Source organism: Podarcis muralis, chromosome 2, assembly GCF_964188315.1.
Source record: "Podarcis muralis chromosome 2, rPodMur119.hap1.1, whole genome shotgun sequence".
NCBI classification, from domain to species: domain Eukaryota; kingdom Metazoa; phylum Chordata; class Lepidosauria; order Squamata; family Lacertidae; genus Podarcis; species Podarcis muralis.
This window is the reverse complement of record NC_135656.1, coordinates 74,469,254-74,487,933: the sequence shown is the minus strand read 5'-3', so window position 1 is coordinate 74,487,933 and position 18,680 is coordinate 74,469,254. Positions and strand designations below refer to the sequence as shown.

Here is an 18,680-nt window from a genome sequence, read left to right as displayed (position 1 = left end):
CAAGGATGACGGGGGCGGTAGTTCAGCAACATCCAGAGAGCCACCAGCTCCTCTCACTCCTGCTGTAGATTCTCAGATTCCAAGAGCACATGGTCCAACTCATCCTTAGCAGTGAGCAAACCTCGTAACCATTGGAATTTGGTTTTCATCACAATAGCAACCAAATATTTGCTATGTTACTAGAAACAGCAGGCATGGTTCCAGGGGTCTGATTTCTTGGAAATGCATTTGTCTTAACCATTTGAACTTAGGGTGTGTCCACTCTGCAGACTTAAGACTGGTTTAACAACCCTTTACTCTCCCCAAGGGATCCTGGGAAATGGAGTTCTACTTGGACGGCTCACAATTTTCAGCATAATTCTCGGCACCATCACCAGTGTATGGTTCCCAAGAAGCTTTTGGGGAAAGACCAGATAGCAAACCAGTTGAATCTCTCTCTCTCTCTCTCCTCTCTCTCTCTCTCTCTCTCTCTCTCTCTCTCTCTCTCTCTCTCTCTCTCATAGAATCATAGAGTTGGAAGAGACCACAAGGGCCATCGAGTCCAACCCCCTGCCAAGCAGGAAACACCATCAGAGCACTCCTGACATATGGTTGTCAAGCCTCTGCTTAAAGACCTCCAAAGAAGGAGACTCCACCACACTCCTTGGCAGCAAATTCCACTGTCGAACAGCTCTTACTGTCAGGAAGTTCTTCCTAATGTTTAGGTGGAATCTTCTTTCTTGTAGTTTGGATCCATTGCTCCGTGTCCGCTTCTCTGGAGCAGCAGAAAACAGCCTTTCTCCCTCCTCTATGTGACATCCTTTTATATATTTGAACATGGCTATCATATCACCCCTTAACCTCCTCTTCTCCAGGCTAAACATGCCCAGCTCCCTTAGCCGTTCCTCATAAGGCATCATTTCCAGGCCTTTGACCATTTTGGTTGCCCTCCTCTGGACACGTTCCAGTTTGTCAGTGTCCTTCTTGAACTGTGGTGCCCAGAACTGGACACAGTACTCCAGGTGAGGTCTGACCAGAGCAGAATACAGTGGCACTATTACTTCCCTTGATCTAGATGCTATACTCCTATTGATGAGGCCCAGAATTGCATTGGCTTTTTTAGCTGCCGCGTCACACTGTTGGCTCATGTCAAGTTTGTGGTCAACCAAGACTCCTAGATCCTTTTCACATGTACTGCTCTCAAGCCAGGTGTCACCCATCTTGTATTTGTGCCTCTCATTTTTTTTGCCCAAGTGCAATACTTTACATTTCTCCCTGTTAAAATTCATCTTGTTTGTTTTGGCCCAGTTCTCTAATCTGTCAAGGTCGTTTTGAAGTGTGATCCTGTCCTCTGGGGTGTTAGCCACCCCTCCCAGTTTGGTGTCATCTGCAAATTTGATCAGGATGCCCTTGAGTCCATCATCCAAGTCGTTGATAAAGATGTTGAATAAGACCGGGCCCAAGACAGAACCCTGTGGCACCCCACTAGTCACTCTTCTCCAGGATGAAGAGGAACCATTGATGAGCACCCTTTGGGTTCGGTCAGTCAGCCAGTTACAAATCCACTGAGTGGTAGCATAGTCAAGACCGCATTTTACCAGCTTCTTTACAAGAATATCATGGGGCACCTTGTCAAATGCCTTGCTGAAATCAAGGTAGACTACATCCACTGCGTTCCCTTCATCTACCAGGCTTGTAATTCTGTCAAAAAACGAGATCAGGTTAGTCTGACATGACTTATTTTTCAGAAATCCATGCTGACTATTGGTGATCACAGCATTCCTTTCTAGGTGCTCACAGACTGTTTGCTTAATGATCTGCTCCAGAATCTTCCCTGGTATTGATGTCAGACTGACTGGGCGGTAATTATTTGGGTCCTCTCTTTCCCCCTTTTTGAAAATAGGGACAACATTTGCCCTCCTCCAGTCTGCCGGGACTTCGCCTGTTCTCCAGGAATTCTCAAGGATGACTGCCAGTGGTTCTGAAATCACATCTGCCAGTTCTTTTAATACTCTTGGATGCAGTTCATCTGGCCCTGGAGACTTGAATACATCTAGACTAGCCAAGTATTCTTGTACTATCTCCTTAGTTATTCTGGGCTGTGTTTCCTCTGCTGAATCATTTGCTCCAAATTCTTCAGGTCGGGCATTGTTTTCTTTATCGGAGAAGACTGAGGCAAAGAAGGCATTGAGGAGTTCAGCCCTTTCTGTGTCCCCTGTTTGCATTTCACCATCTTCTCCTCTGAGTGACCCCACGGTTTCTTTGTTCTTCCTTTTGCTACGAACATACCCATAAAAGCCTTTTTTGTTGCTTTTAACCTCTCTAGCAAGCCTGAGTTCATTTTGTGCTTTAGCTTTTCTGACTTTGTGTCTACACGTGCTGGCTATTTGTTTGAATTCCTCTTTGGTGGTTTCCCCCCTTTTCCATTTTTTGTACACATCCTTTTTTAATCTTAACTCAGTTAAAAGTTCTTTAGATAGCCACCCTGGCTTCTTTAGGCACCTTCCATGTTTCCGTCTCATTGGTATTGCCTGAAGTTGTGCTTTTACTATCTCCCTCTTAACAAACTCCCAGCCATCTTGAACTCCCTTTCCTTTTAGTATTACTGTCCATGGGATCTCACCCAGCACTTCCCTAAGCTTTATGAAGTCGGCTTTCTTAAAGTCGAGAAATTGAGTCCTAGTATGCTTGGCTGCTCCTTTCCGCTGTATAGTAAACTTCAGAAGAGCATGATCACTCGCGCCTAATGATCCTTCCACTTCTACCCCACTAACCAGGTCATCAACATTGGTTAGGACCAGATCTAAAATGGCTGTTCCTCTTGTTGCTTCTCCCACTTTCTGGACAATGAAGTTGTCTGCAAGGGCAGTGAGGAATCTGTTTGACCTTATGCTCTTGGCTGAGTTTGACATCCAACAAATATCCGGGTAATTGAAGTCCCCCATTACTACTATCTCCCTTCCTTTTGCATGCTTGGCCATCTGTTCCAGGAAGGCATCATCTATGTCCTCCGTTTGGCTTGGGGATCTATAGTAAACTCCCACAATGAGGTCACTGTTATTCTTCTCTCCCTTAATTTTGACCCAAATGCTCTCACTTTGGCTTTGAGGTTCTAAATCTTGGATCTCTTCACAGGTATACACATCCCTGACATATAACGCCACTCCTCCTCCTTTCTTGTCTGGTCTGTTTCTTTGAAATAGATTGTATCCCTCCATTATTACATTCCAATCGTGGGATTTATCCCACCAGGTTTCAGTGATTCCTATTATGTCATATTTAGTTTGCTGTACCAGGAGCTCAAGCTCATCTTGTTTATTTCCCATGCTTTGCGCATTAGTGTACAGACATTGAAGTCCATTAATCATTCCCCCGTGTCTCTTATTTAAGGATTTTCTCCTCCCACCACTAGGTCTGCATGCTCTTTGCTCCATTCGGTCTATGACATTTGGATGATCATCTTCATCAATTGATAGACTCCTACCTTCAGGAGCACTGTCTCCCTCCCCCACATTAGTCAGTTTAAAGCCCTCCTGATGAGGTTTCTGAGATTTTTTGCAAAAACATTCCTCCCAACCGTTGTGAGGTGCAGCCCATCGCTTGCCAGAAGTCCATCTTCAAGAAACTGCATTCCGTGATCTAAGAATCCAAACCGTTCCTGTTTGCACCATTTGCGAAGCCAGTTGTTCACTTCCACTATTTTTCCCTCTCTCCCTGGGCCACGTCGTTCAACTGGGAGGACAGATGAGATGACAATTTGTGCATTTAATTGCTTCAATTTCCTGCCCAGAGCCTCGTAATCTCTTTTGATCTTCTGGAGGCTATTGCTTGCAGTGTCATTGGTTCCCACATGAACCAAGAGGAAGGGGTATTTGTCAGTGGGTTTTATGATTCCTTGCAGTCGTTCAGTTACATCTTGGATCTTAGCCCCGGGGAGACAGCACACTTCCCGAGACATCTTGTCAGGCCCACAGATCACTGCTTCTGTTCCCCTCAGTAGGGAATCCCCTATCACCACTACACGCCTCCTCTTAGGTCTGGTCGGGGTTCTTCTGTGAGCTGTCGGTTCCAAGGTCGCCTGGACATTCCCAGAGGACTGCCTTTGCTCCTCGTCTTCATATACCTGATCGACTGTAATGAGGGAGAGATCCTCAAATGGAGTCTGCTCTTCGTCTTCCATGCTAGGGGAAAGGACCTCAAAGCGATTGCGTATTTCTAAACAATCAGAGCGAACCCTGGGCCTCCTACTTCTTTGAGTCACGTTTCTCCATATATCTGGCTCCTGTGTTGGTGAACTAGCCACCTTCTCAGGGGAGTCCCCTGTCTCTTCCTTGGTGGAGACGGTGTGCTCTGTTGCTTCCAAGAAGAGTTCCAGCTCTCTAATTCTTTGGAGCGTAGCTACACGTTCCTCCAGTTGCTGGACTTTGTCTTTTAAGAGGGCAATCAACATGCAATTGCTGCAGGTAAAGCTGCCTGCAACCTTTGGCAAGATGGCAAACATTGCGCAGGAACCACAGGCGACTGCAGCTGTTCCCTCACCCTTCATCTTGGGAACGTGTCGTTGGGGGTGACTACAGTGGTCCTCTATCATAAAAAGTGTGGAGACAGGACAAATAAATCCCTCCCAAAAAACCTAGGTCTCCCCCAACAAATGTTTGAGACTAGCTCCCCTAAATCTAAAATATGGATCAAACTGTGTGCGCCGCTAGGCGCGCGCCGCTGCCCTAAAGCTCTGATAAGCTCCTCCCACAGCTAATCACCTACCTCAACAGAAGCCCTGCCCCCTCTGACCTTTGCCCAGAGAGAGCAGCTAAACAGCCACAAGAAACTCACACAGGAAAACCCTTTTTGTTCCTTCTTCAGCTGCTGCCCTAAAGCTCTGATAAGCTCCTCCCACAGCTAATCACCTACCTCAACAGAAGCCCTGCCCCCTCTGACCTTTGCCCAGAGAGAGCAGCTAATCAGCCACAAGAAGCTCACACAAGAAAACCCTTTTTGTTCCTTCTTTAGCTGCTGCCCTAAAGCTCTGATAAGCTCCTCCCACAGCTAATCACCTACCTCAACAGAAGCCCTGCCCCCTCTGACCTTTGCCCAGAGAGAGCAGCTAAATAGCCACAAGAAACTCACACAGGGAAACCCTTTTTGTTCCTTCTTCAGCTGCTGCCCTAAAGCTCTGATAAGCTCCTCCCACAGCTAATCACCTACCTCAACAGAAGCCCTGCCCCCTCTGACCTTTGCCCAGAGAGAGCAGCTAATCAGCCACAAGAAACTCACACAAGAAAACCCTTTTTGTTCCTTCTTCAGCTGCTGCCCTAAAGCTCTGATAAGCTCCTCCCACAGCTAATCACCTACCTCAACAGAAGCCCTGCCCCCTCTGACCTTTGCCCAGAGAGAGCAGCTAAACAGCCACAAGAAACTCACACAGGGAAACCCTTTTTGTTCCTTCTTCAGCTGCTGCCCTAAAGCTCTGATAAGCTCCTCCCACAGCTAATCACCTACCTCAACAGAGGCCCTGCCCCCTCTGACCTTTGCCCAGAGAGAGCAGCTAATCAGCCACAAGAAACTCACACAAGAAAACCCTTTTTGTTCCTTCTTCAGCTGCTGCCCTAAAGCTCTGATAAGCTCCTCCCACAGCTAATCACCTACCTCAACAGAAGCCCTGCCCCCTCTGACCTTTGCCCAGAGAGAGCAGCTAAACAGCCACAAGAAACTCACACAAGAAAACCCTTTTTGTTCCTTCTTCAGCTGCTGCCCTAAAGCTCTGATAAGCTCCTCCCACAGCTAATCACCTACCTCAACAGAAGCCCTGCCCCCTCTGACCTTTGCCCAGAGAGAGCAGCTAAACAGCCACAAGAAACTCACACAGGGAAACCCTTTTTGTTCCTTCTTCAGCTGCTGCCCTAAAGCTCTGATAAGCTCCTCCCACAGCTAATCACCTACCTCAACAGAAGCCCTGCCCCCTCTGACCTTTGCCCAGAGAGAGCAGCTAATCAGCCACAAGAAACTCACACAAGAAAACCCTTTTTGTTCCTTCTTCAGCTGCTGCCCTAAAGCGCTCTCTCTCTCTCTCTCTCTCTCTCTCTCTCTCTCTCTCTCACCCACCCACCCACCCACCTGCTTAGTATGTATGTACAAGGAGCATTGCTCACCAACCCCATGGATTCCTCAACCCCTGGCCAACCCCCAACACTTTTCCAACCCCAAACTACTCCATCCTCTCACAGCTCCAAGCACCCCATATCCTCAAAGTGCCTTCAAACCCTGCATATCCTCACAGGTCCTTCGTATCCTTCCACCACTGCTTTCCCCCCTGCCCCCAACCTCTGCTGTTGTTTAAGGTAAAGGACCCCTGACCATTAGGCCCAGTCGTGGCCGACTCTGGGGTTGCGGTGCTCATCTTGCTTTATTGGCTGAGGGAGCCGGCATACAGCTTCCGGGTCATGGGCTGTCATTTAAAAACCTACCTTCTCCTTTGCTCCCCTCCCCTGCCTCCTGACTTCCTGCAAATCCAAGAAGGCGATGTGGGTATCATCCCCAGTGGGAATGTGCAATGAAAGCCTTACACACATGTATGCACACACACACATCTCATGCCTTTTGTTCTGTGAGGTTTAAGAGGGATGGAGGTAGGCCTTCTATCTGGCTGGCATTTTATCAACTGGCCTGAACGCGCAGTAGTGAGGAATGTGCTGCACCTGAATTAGTCCAGTCATTACCTTCCTCCTGTGTAATGCAACATGGGGTATTCCTGGATCGTAGTGCTGATCTAGTGGGTGGGGTGAGAACCGCCAGCAACAGGGAAATGCAGGGAGGAGGTCTTGGAGGCAGCTGAACTATTTGAGAGGAAAAGGTAGCAGCCCCAAATATATAGAGGCTGTTGAAAAGATAGTATTGTGATTGCTTTGGACAGAAATAATATACCTGAAGGAACTGAAGTTAGAATAATCCGCGCTTTGGGACTCTGCATAAGAGAAAAATCTTTAAAACAAAATTGAACCCTATTCAGGGCAGCAAACAGTCATAGCCTGATAAATTAAGACTGATTCTGCTTCCTAACTTTGCTTTTGTTCCCTGATTCCCCATCCCGTTCCATTCTCTGTCTACTATAAATTTCTTGAAAAAACGCAGCCAGCGTCCTTCCCTGTATATCCACCCCATACCTAACATGGTGGGTGCCTGCCTGTAGGAGCTGCTGTAACACAAACAATAGTTAAACTTGTGAATGACAAATGGGGAAAGTGCAGTGAGGATGGATTATGCGGTGATTTGTTTTCTCTGGATTGCCATTCTTTCCCCTAGAACAAATTTGTACATGCTGCCCTCCCCTCCCAAGAAAGGGGGGGGGGAGAGAGAGAGAGAGAGAAGGAAACAATTAAGATTTGCTGCCCCAATACTTGCCAAGCGGCAAAGCCCTTTGGATTCCTGTCTCAGCTGGCTTCGAGCCCAAATGGAAGCCATTCCTTGCAGACAATGATGTCCTGCCAGCTTCACAATCTCGCAGCAGGAAAACACACTAAGTCTAAAGAAAATTGATGATTTTGTGCTTGTACTTGCAAAAGCTCCATTTCAGGAGACGGCGGGCTCCGAAGAATCCCACGTAAACGGCTTGAACTTTGGCTTGCATACCAGTGCACAAAAAGGAAATGACAACTGCTTACAGTCACTACCGGAGGAATGAGGATCCCACTCTGCTCCTCGCTGTGTTTGCATTGCTGTTGTGCTTTGTTTGCAGAGCATGACCAAATGGGGTGTGCCGTCAACCAGCAGAGAACAGCCTAGAAGAGGTCAAGCATGGGCAATTTGCACTACCAACTAAAAGCCAACTCACAGGGCCAGGGCCTGTATTTTAACCCTCACCTCGCTGATTTGCACAATACCCACTAGTCTGCCACTTGCCATTACTTGAACACTTCGTGAAAATCAGCGAGCTGTTATGATAGACAGCGACAGGTGCATTCAGGTGCATAGCAGGGATGTTCCACCCAGCCTTTGCAGCAACAGCAGTGATTTGTTTAGAAGGGCGAACAATTGAGGAATATGTCGCAAAGGTGAGAAAGCCTCAGGAACTTTTTTACAGCTCGAACAACAGCGTTGACTTGCTCAAGAGAGACATTATTCTTGAGCAAATGGAGGCCACCCATTTCTCTTTGAATTGTAGCACAGCAGCCACCATAGGTGAGGTGAAATTTGCTCTGTTGGGGAAGGGGTGCATAATTTCTTGCAATATTTCCCCCCCAAGCTGTCTTTTCCAGAATTTAGAGAAGGTGTGTTTTAATTCCTAACATATTTCTCCCCCCCCCCCAGATTAGCATATTCCACTGCTAACTGCGCAGGAGACATAGCTGTCAAGTGTCCCTTATTTGAAGGGACAGTCCCTTATTCCAGCACCATGTCCCGCTGCTGTCCCTTATTGATGGATGTCCCTTAAATGTCCCTTAAATGATGTCCCTTAAATTTCAAAGGCAGCTCCTCTCCCTCCCTCCCTGCCAGCCAGGAAGGAGGGAGGCTCCAACTGTGTTGCTTGGCTGTGTTGCTCACCCAATAAGAAGTCTAAGAATGACTGGGGGGTGGAGCTTGCATGCCTTGTGTGTGGCTAGTTAATGCAAGCTGAGGGAGTTTTTGAATGCTGGACGCCATTTTGTTGCACGTGCTGCTGCAAACTTTGCAGTGCAAAGCCAGGCTGGGGAGCCATCTTGAGGCTGCATAGGCCTTGTGGTGCATGTGATTCAGATTCTATTCAGTTGAACCTCTGGTTACAAAGTTGGTTGAACAGTGTTCTCGAAGCTACCAGCATGAGTTTGACCAGACTGCAGGAGGACAGGAAGACTGGAGTGCCTGGAACAGGTGAGGCTGCAGGTCCCTTATTTTGGCTGCTGGTCCCTTATTTTCAAGGCTGCTGGCCCCTTATTTTCAAATCTGTAAGTTGACAGCTATGGCAGGAGACTATGGACATTTGTTTGTCATCATTACCATTATTATTTTATTTATACCCTGCCCATCTGGCTGGGTTGCCCCAGCCACTCTGGGCGGCTTCCAACACACACAAAATTAATAATAATACATCAGACATTAATACTAACAATCAGATCCTTTACAAAAAGTCACAATAACTTTAAAATAAACAACTTAAACCAAATAAAGCGATATGCAATAATGCATTAGAATCCAACAGTAAACACTAAAATTAAACATCAGCAAGTAATAATTAAACAGTTTACACTTATCAATTACAATAAAGAATTAATCGATAAAAATAGCAGCAAATCACAATACATAAAATACCACAAATCATAGAAAACGATGTAAAAGGATTAGATTAAGAAACAAGGACACACAACTTATAAAATTATTTAAAACAAAACAAAACAAAACAAAACAAAACACTACCCCTGAACTCTCCTCTGCTGTTCTCAAAGTCATGGTCTGGGAAAGGCTCCTGGGGGTGGGGCAAGGCAGGTGGAAGCCATTGCCTGCAGACAGTCGCTCTCCCCTCAGTTCTTCCTCTGGAGCAGAGCAGGTCAATGATGTTAAATGAATGTGTGTGTTTGTCATAAGTGAGTATGCAAGTGAATGACCATTCCTTAGAGCTCTTAGGATAAATGTCACCAGAAGGATTTGAAAACAGAACCTCTATGCAGCTTCTCACATTCTTGGAAGTGGGTGCTCTTATAGAGACTCTCTGTTCAAGTAGGTAGCCATGTTGGTCTGACCCAGTGTGTATCTGAAGAAGTGTGCATGCATACGAAAGCTTATACCCAGAACAAACTTAGTTGTTCTCTAAGGTGCTACTGGACAATTTTTTTTTAATTTATTATAGAGACTCTCTGTGTCATTGGGCTGGCACACTCATAGTGAGATTTAAAAACATTAGCAGCACAGTCCTGTACATGTTTACTCAGAGGTAGGAATGGAGAGATCAGTGTGTATCTGGTTCATGTAACTTTCTCAAGCATTCTTCTACACACAGTACATAATGACTAGAGATGGATGAATCTATCAGTTTTGGTTTCTCTCCATTTCTCCATTTTCCAACCGTAAGTTCACTTCACATTTCCATATCAGTTTGCATGAAACAAGGAGCATTCATGAAAATTCATCAGCATTTCAGTGCAAATTTCTCTCAACAGACATGTTTGCAAGCAATTTTTCTTAATATAATGCATTTTTGTATGCTATTTTCACTAATATACCCCAGTAAAGTGGTACCTCAGAAATCGAATGTAATCTGTTCTGGAAGATCGTTTGACTTCCGAAACGTTCTAAGGCGCGGCTTCCGATTGGCCAACAACTAGTTTTTTGCACAGCAGAAGCTGCGCTGGACGTTCATGTTCCAAGGAACATTCAAAAACCAGAGCACTTACTTCTGAGTTTTCGGCACTCAGGAGTTGAAGCATTTGAGAACAGAGCCGTTCGAGTTCTGAGGTACCACTGTATTTGCATTTTTGTACAAATTACTTGACTGAAGAACTGCACTTCAACATTTGGAGAAGTTTGAGTTTTGAAGAATGGCCATTTCAGTTCACATATTGCTTCAAGGCAGCCTTTCCCAACCTTGGGTCCCCAGATGTTATTGGACTACCACTCCCATCATCCCTGACTGCTGCCCCTGCTGCTTAGGATGATGGGAGTGGTAGCCCAACAACATCTGGGGACCCAAGGTTGGGAAAGGCTGTTTCAGGGAGTGCAAATTAGGTTGGTTATCCTTTAAATGTGAACTACACCAAATTTCTCCCCCATCTCTAAAATTTCACATGTGGAATTGGCTTCTTCCTGATCTGGTAACTCCCATGAACTTAAATGACTTTAAAGCGGAATTAGACAAATCCATGGCAGATATAGTATGTGGCTGCATACAATCTCCAGCACAATAGCCTTTTCCTGTTCAAATGGCTTCTGGGTTTAATCTGAAGATGTACCAGTCAAACAAGCACTGAGGGGATGCTTAGTTGAAAAGTCAGAACGTATTCATTAAGTTTTCTAATCTCTGTGGTAGTAAATATAGTACAGTTATGCAGAAACTGCATGTGCTTCTGAATGCACCACTTTCTGCTTTTCAGTGACTTTTGTAGTACTAATATTAATACTAATTTTAATATTATGACCCTTGCTATTGTCCATGGCTTTAGTATCTGAACTTTGCAGTGTGGCCGAATAAACTATGATGTACTATCCCACACTGTGCGAATGCTTTTGGAGCATTATGCTTCATTCCCATTACAAAATATACCTCCAGTCTTCAGAGACTCAAAATTATCAGGGGTTTATTAAAAAGCAAATAAAAAAAAAAGAAACAGTTTTATGTGGCAGTCCATAAAGTTTCTCATTATCCCCTAGCTTTTTCTATCGTTAGATGCCAAAGTCTGCATGAAGACTGGCCGTTTTGTTCATCACACCAAAGTGGATCTTGCCAAGGGCAACTTGGGCTATTGCCACTGGAAGTGCTGCTTTGCCTGCTCAGAAATCAACATGGTATGTTAGATAAGCAAGATATTACTCTGACCTACTTCTATGAAAGGTACTTTGGTTCCTTTAAAGAAAACGATAATTACAGAGTGCAATACAGTGGCTTTTCAAAGAGCTCTTGTTGTTGTTGTTGTTTTATAAAGACCACATAGACAGCAAGATCAGATCAATGTATACAGACAAAAACGGTATTTTGTCAGTTACATCAATTTGATGTTACCAAAGAGACGGAACATTAACAGGAGCAGGAGCAGGAGCGCTGGAGAGGCTGGCAAAGAAAGGGGGGGAGCATAGTGGACACAGGAATTGCATATCTCGCATCCTAAAGGAACAACTGTAATTGTAGCATACAGGGTGAGATGAGACGGTTAAAGATGAAGCTACCTTTAAGTTTCAACACAACTACATAAGAGTAGAAACATGTTAGAGAAAGCTGAGCACTTTGTTGTCGCAGCTGATCTCTGTCTCAGGAGGTTTATATTCCCTCTTCAGTTACCCATCTCTGGACTCTTGGTGAATCCCAATTGGCTCAAATCTAGCATTGATATCAACACTTTGCAGAGACAGTTCCAAACATCTGTAGGCCCTAAATTTGGTTCAGGCAATACTTAAGCCCATGGGAAGAAGGGATGGAGCTGCCCAAGATCTTCCCTGTTAACCTATTGCTCAGAGTGAAAAACAGCCTCAAAGGAGGTGATTGGTTATTCCAGTTCACATGGCTTCCTAATTTGAAAAGGTTCCAGCTGGAAATTTCAGTTGATTATTTGTATGAGATTTTAGTTGATTAATTGATCAAGGAAATGAAAATGCATGTAAGAACAATGTTTCTGGATTCAAAAGTATCATTCTCCTGTTTTTAGGTGACACAAACAAGGGTCGTAGCAGTAATCACCTGATGCCGCAGGAAAAAAATTATGTGGGTTGCGCTGTTTAAGATGGTTCTTGCTGTCTGCAGTCTGTATAAATACCTGTATTAAAAAAAAATCCCGTCTGAATAACTGTGACACTATTTGGTCAAATCAATATTTTTAACTCTCTAATTTAAACATTGCATCCCCTCATTAACAATGCCAAATGAATTGCATTGCTCATACATATAAGCATTTGTGCAATTTCTCCTATAATATAGATTTTGATAGAAGCCCATCAAGAACATCAAAAGTGGGGCTGTTTACACATTTATTCCACTACAGCAGTAAGATCACTGTTGTACAATTCTCACACGTCGGACTTTGTTCTGCCATGACATTCATTTGTAGTGTCACTGCAAAAAGTTGCCGAAGCAGTGTGCAATAAAATGAAAGACAATAAAACGGAAAATACAAAAAAGGAACAGCTCAATAAATTAAAGACAATTAAAGAATGTCTCCAACTGTGCAGTTATTAATCCATAAAATGGCTGGGGCACACTTTGGGAAAAGGTAGAGAAGAGGAAGTTCAAGTCAACTGCATGCCCTTTTCTTGCTCTTTCTGCAGAACAGGTATGTATGCAGAACAGGTATGTAGCGAAACCCATATAATCTCACTACAGGGGTGCTGCAGGTGTTCCTGTTGTGGAAGTGGCACTGGAATCTGGCAAAAAGAAGGAATGTATGTAAACAGCTTAAATCATTAGCAGGATTGACATAAAAATGTGCAGTAACCTAACCTAACCTAAATAGAATATATAGGACAACCAGTAAATAGATTTGAATTGGATATGCAGTGATAAAAGATATAAGTAACCTCAGAAAGGGGGTTACTTATAATATCCTAATGAAGGGGGGGGGTCTCATGGAGCAGGCTGACGTAAACAAAGGTACAATGGATCCATGAGACCACGAGAGAAAGGTCTTACAGTTTCTCCACAAAAATTCATAGATGACATGAGGCCCCTTAATGTTTGCTTATTCATATATCGTATGAAAGCCCACCAAAATGTAAAAAAATCCTCAGGGTCTGCCATGCCCTTCAGAACTTAACTACCATCTATATTTGACATCAGGGACGTGGGTGGCGCTGTGGGTAAAAGCCTCAGCGCCTAGGGCTTGCCGATCGAAAGGTTGGTGGTTCGAATCCCCGCGGTGGGGTGCGCTCCCGTTGCTCGGTCCCAGCGCCTGCCAACCTAGCAGTTCGAAAGCACCCCCGGGTGCAAGTAGATAAATAGGGACCGCTTACTAGCAGGAAGGTAAACGGTGTTTCCGTGTGCGGCTCTGCCTCGCCAGAGCAGCTTCGTCACGCTGGCCACGTGACCCGGAAGTGTCTCCGGACAGGGCTGGCCCCCGGCCTCTTAAGTGAGATGGGCGCACAACCCTAGAGTCTGTCAAGACTGGCCTGTACGGGCAGGGGTACCTTTACCTTTACCTTTATATTTGACATCAGAAGCAGCATGTTAAGGTTTTATATCTCTAAAATTGAAATGACAACTCTCCACCCTCAAAAAACCTTTTTCAGTAGTATTTTGAAATAATCTGCAATGTGTAGCACTCCTGCAGTCCTTCTGAATTAGGACCCTCTTTTCATGTTTCAACAACTAATATAACTATCGAATACAAAGTGAATAAAATGTTTACACATTAATGACTAACTGTATTCAGGTTATTGTGAAAGCTGTCATATTGTCTTCTTTTTTCCCTGCTGTTCTTGGAAGCAGATTAAGTTATGAGAGTATCAAAAGTAATTTATTCCAGAGAGAGAACAGATAATGGCAAAGAGTCTTGACTACAGCATTGTTGACCGTAATTCATTTTTAATGACGGATAATTTGGAGAACGTTCTTTCTCCCTTCACAATTTGAAATAGGCAGAGTTAGATAAAGGCACAAAGCTAAGGGAACATTTGGGAAAGCTTCAACCAATTCTTCATTGTCCATTATTATTTCTCATTAAACAAAATACTTAAAAGTACTGTGTCCAGTAATCCCAGATCCAGGACATCTGTGAAATTCAGTAGATTCCTTACAGCAAGGCAAAAAGAGGAAAGGCCCTGTTGCTTTGGTGTTGTTGTTTATTAGGAGAGTAGCTGATTTCACTTCAGAAACATTATTTACCTAGTGATGGGACATAGGCAACTGCCTTGTTTATACTGAGTCAGGCCATTGCTCCATCTAGCTTCGTATTGTCAACACTGATTGGCAGTGGATTTCCAAGGTCTCAGACAAGAGAGATTCACAACCCTGAACCTGGGACCTTCTGCATGCATAGCACACACACTACCACTGCCTCGACCAACAACTACAATTTGTGTTTCTAAAGTGTGTGTAATTTAGCTCTGTGGAGCACAAGTTGGGGCTCTGTGGCTTGAGTGTCAGAGGGTTTCTCAAATGGCAGTGAGGGGAGGAGGGTCCAAATAGTTCATGACCTATTGGAGAATGGCTGGGGCAGGGTGAGAAGTGGTCCTTGGACCAATCAGGGAGGTAAGGTCACTCACTGGTTTCAAGCCTCGGAGGTTGAGACTGAATCCCGCTCACTGACTGGAAGGGTGGAATTCATGACATTCAGAACAACGTCATGGAGCCATGACGGTTAACATTGTTTCCCTCATGTCCTGGTTAAAACAGAACACTTTTTGACTTCCGGGTTAGCGTGATCTGGAAATGGCGGATTCCCTCCGAGCTGCGGAGGGAATCGGCTCCACGGAGGACGGGTCTTGCCGCGCCGGCGACGCGGGGACCCTCAGAAACTGCAGGCGCTGAAGCCTGCGGACGGGAAGACTCGGTGGGCGCCCTAAGCACCCCCGACCCTCGAAAAGGGTACGGAGGGCGGTGTGGCGCTGAGAGTCGATCGACACCTCGGTGGAGCGAAGCCGTGAGCCACGACCGGAGAGCGCTGACTTCCTTCCTGGAAATTTGGACTGAAAGAACTAACCCGTGAGTAAACGGAATTTGGCTTTAAGAAATTCTTCCTTCGAATTCGAGACAACCGGAGGGTGTGCTAAAAGGGAGTCCGCACCCCCCCTAATTACAGACAATTTTTAAGCAAGGTCCAGAGAACTAAGGCGGAAAAGATACCCTTATACATTATAAAAGAAACTATCTTCCACGATTTAACAAAAGAAGTGTTGTGCTGGAGAGTGAGGAGAATTTTTTTTGTGAAATCCCCCCCCCCCCCGGACCAGGGAGAGTCCCGTGTTTGAGTCTGGTGAAGAAGAATAAGGAGTTTGACAGCTGTCAAAAGAGCTGTCAAATGGACAGATTAAAAGTTTGTTAACTGATATCTCTCTGAACTAAAAGTTAAACTGAAACAAAGTTGTTGGAGACTTGATAGAAAGAAACAAAAAAGATTTGGACTGTTGGAAAAAGTTTACAAAGTAACCAGAATCTCTCTAGGGGGATTCCAAAGTTACCACAATGGCTGCAGAAGGAAAATTACAGGCAGAGATAAACAGGATGTTCTTTCTCGTGGGAATATTGCAAGAGCAGAGTCTGAGTATGAACAAACAATTAATGACCTTGACTTCAGGAACAAGCAACTCTGCTGAATGCATGAAGGATCTGACAGGAAAGGAATCTGCAGCCGAAACAGAAGCGACATCTCAAGAATCGGAGGAAAGAGAGCAAGGAGAGGAGAAAGAACAAATGGAAAATACCAACAAAAAGTCTATAATGGTGGAATGCAAGGGAAAAGATCCTTGGATTACATGGATTAAGGTAAAGTAAAGGTAAAGGTACCCCTGCCCGTACGGGCCAGTCTTGCCAGACTCTAGGGTTGTGCGCTCATCTCACTCTATAGGCCGGGAGCCAGTGCTGTCCGCAGACACTTCCGGGTCACGTGGCCAGCGTGACATCGCTGCTCTGGCAAGCCAGCGCAGCACACGGAACACCGTTTACCTTCCCGCTAGTAAGCGGACCCTATTTATCTACTTGCACCCGAAGGTGCTTTCGAACTGCTAGGTTGGCAGGCGCTGGGACCGAACGACAGGAGCGCACCCCGCCGCAGGGATTCGAACCGCCGACCTTTTCGATCGGCAAGTCCTAGGTGCTGAGGCTTTAACCCACAGCGCCACCTGCGTCCCCCTATTACATGGATTACAACTCTGCAAAAGATGTTAAAGATGAAAGAGGGGGCCCCTGAAGTATCTGGAATACAGGAACTTAAAGGACATAAGAAATATGATTGGGGCTTCCCTTTTGAACATGAAAGACTGGTTGACTTTTGGCAGCAGTTGTTACCAAGTATCCTGGTGGGAAGAAAAATTGGAGTGATGGAGAATGGATTGCTTCGAGATTGGATGACCGATATAAGAGACCTCCAACAAAACCGACGGAGAGGAACTGAAAGAGATTTAAAGGCCTCGGACGTAAGGAATCCAGGCTAAAAACTATGGCTGACTTTTATCTGAAAAGGGACCAGAACCTGGGAAGGGGGGAGGGGGAAGCAGAAGGGTAAGAATGATGATGAACTTTGGGTTGGGTGAAAAGGGCCTACATTCAAAAATGGGAAATCTGTGGAAGGGAACTTAGGCCGACCTTAGGAAAGAATCTAAATGTTTATAAGAGATGGGGATAAGAGAAATGGGGTTAATCAGGAAGAGATATATTATAAATATCAATTACAGGTTAAGGAGAAGAAACTAAAACTTGCTGAGCTAATTATGGGAATAGGGATGTATGAAGAGGGGGTGGGGGGGAGTCCGGGGAATAAAGTTAAGAAAATAAGGCTTTGAGATTATATTTGTTTTGTTTTTGTTGTATTTTTGTGTGTTTGTCTTTAAAAAATGTGAAAACCCAATAAAAATTATTTTAAAAAAAATAAAATAAAACAGAACACTTTGAAAGTATGGTGTAGCGTTTAATTTTATATATAGATAGATAGATAGATAGATAGATAGATGACAGATAGATAGATAGATAGATAGATAGATAGATAGATAGACAGATAGATAGCTTTGAGATACGTTTTGACCTAGGGACATAGGAAGCGGCCTTATACCAATTTAGTCCACTAGACCATTTAGTTTTTCAGCACCAGAGAGGGAGTGTCGATGCCTGAGCCTCTTATCCACGTCTGCCAGCTCCTCTGAAGCCTTGGCTCTACTGACATTGAAGGTCTGATATTCATAGGGACAAGAGGGGTGTGTGCTGTGGGCATTCTGGTCCATGGCTTGAATCCAAAGGACCCCAAACCCCTCTGGTCCCACAACATGCCCGCAAACTGGAGGTGAGGGCCGGGCGGGTTTAACACACTTCTGAGGAATTCTCAATCTCTTTTTTTAAAAAAAAATCAGCAGGAAACAGATGGACAAATACAAAAGTGTCCCTCTACCCTCACTTCCATTCTGCTATTTTGAGCCTGGTGGGGTTTTGGATAAGGCAGTAGAACTCATTTTGGATTTCACCACCGCCTCCTCATTTTAGGATCACATAATTGGTGTCTTAAACTTTGAGCTGCCGTTGAGACAACTTAAGCCCTATTAGTGAAATGAATAGACCGGGGTAGGAAGGTCGGCGGTTCGAATCCCCGCGACGGGATGAGCTCCCGTTGCTCGGTCCCTGCTCCTGCCAACCTAGCAGTTTGAAAGCACGTCAAAGTGCAAATAGATAAATAGGTACCGCTCCGGCGGGAAGGTAAATGGCATTTCCGTGCACTGCTCTGGTTCGCCAGAAGCGGCTTAGTCATGCTGGCCACATGACCCGGAAGCTGTACACCGGCTCCCTCGGCCAATAAAGCAAGATGAGTGCCACAATCCCAGAGTTGGCCACGACTGGACCTAATGGCCAGGGGTCCCTTTACCTTTAGGCAACCTAAGGCCCATGGGCTGGATGCAGCCCAATCACCTTCTCAATCTGGCCCACGGACGGTCCAGGAATCAGCGTGTTTTTACATAAGTAGAATGTGTGCTTTTCTTTAAAATGCATCTCTGGGTTATTTGTGGGGCATAGGAATTTGTTCATCCCCCCCCCTCAAAATATAGTCTGGCCCACCACATGGTCTGAGGGACGGTGGACCGGCCCACAGCTGAAAAAGGTTGCTGACCCCTGGTATAGACAGAAGCATAAGAAGAGACATGCTGGATCAGGCCAATGGCCCATCTAGTCTGGCATCCTGTTCTCAGTGGCCAACCAGATGCCTATGGGAAGCCCACAAACAGGACACAAGCACAATTGCACCTTCCCTCCCTGTGGTTTCCAGCAGCTGGTATCTAGAAGGACACCGCCTTTGACTGTGCAGAGAGAGTTCAACCATTATGACTAGTAGTCATGAATAGCCCTGAAGAAGCAAAGGCAAAGGCAGACTAGCCTAGCCCACTTGTACAGGAAA

The 18,680-nt window shown here is 45.2% G+C and overlaps 1 protein-coding gene across 1 annotated transcript; it reads right to left on the bottom strand.

Moving 5' to 3' along the window:
* Window positions 1-1,876: 1,876 nt before the first annotated feature.
* On the bottom strand, window positions 1,877-4,971 carry LOC144326995 (uncharacterized). The gene is made up of 2 exons (XM_077924791.1): window positions 4,771-4,971; window positions 1,877-4,563 (listed from the first exon to the last, which is right to left on the bottom strand). The coding sequence occupies exon 2, from the start codon at window positions 4,523-4,525 to the stop codon at window positions 3,497-3,499; it is 1,029 nt and encodes a 342-aa protein (XP_077780917.1). The 5' UTR covers window positions 4,526-4,563; window positions 4,771-4,971; the 3' UTR covers window positions 1,877-3,496.
* Window positions 4,972-18,680: the final 13,709 nt, after the last annotated feature.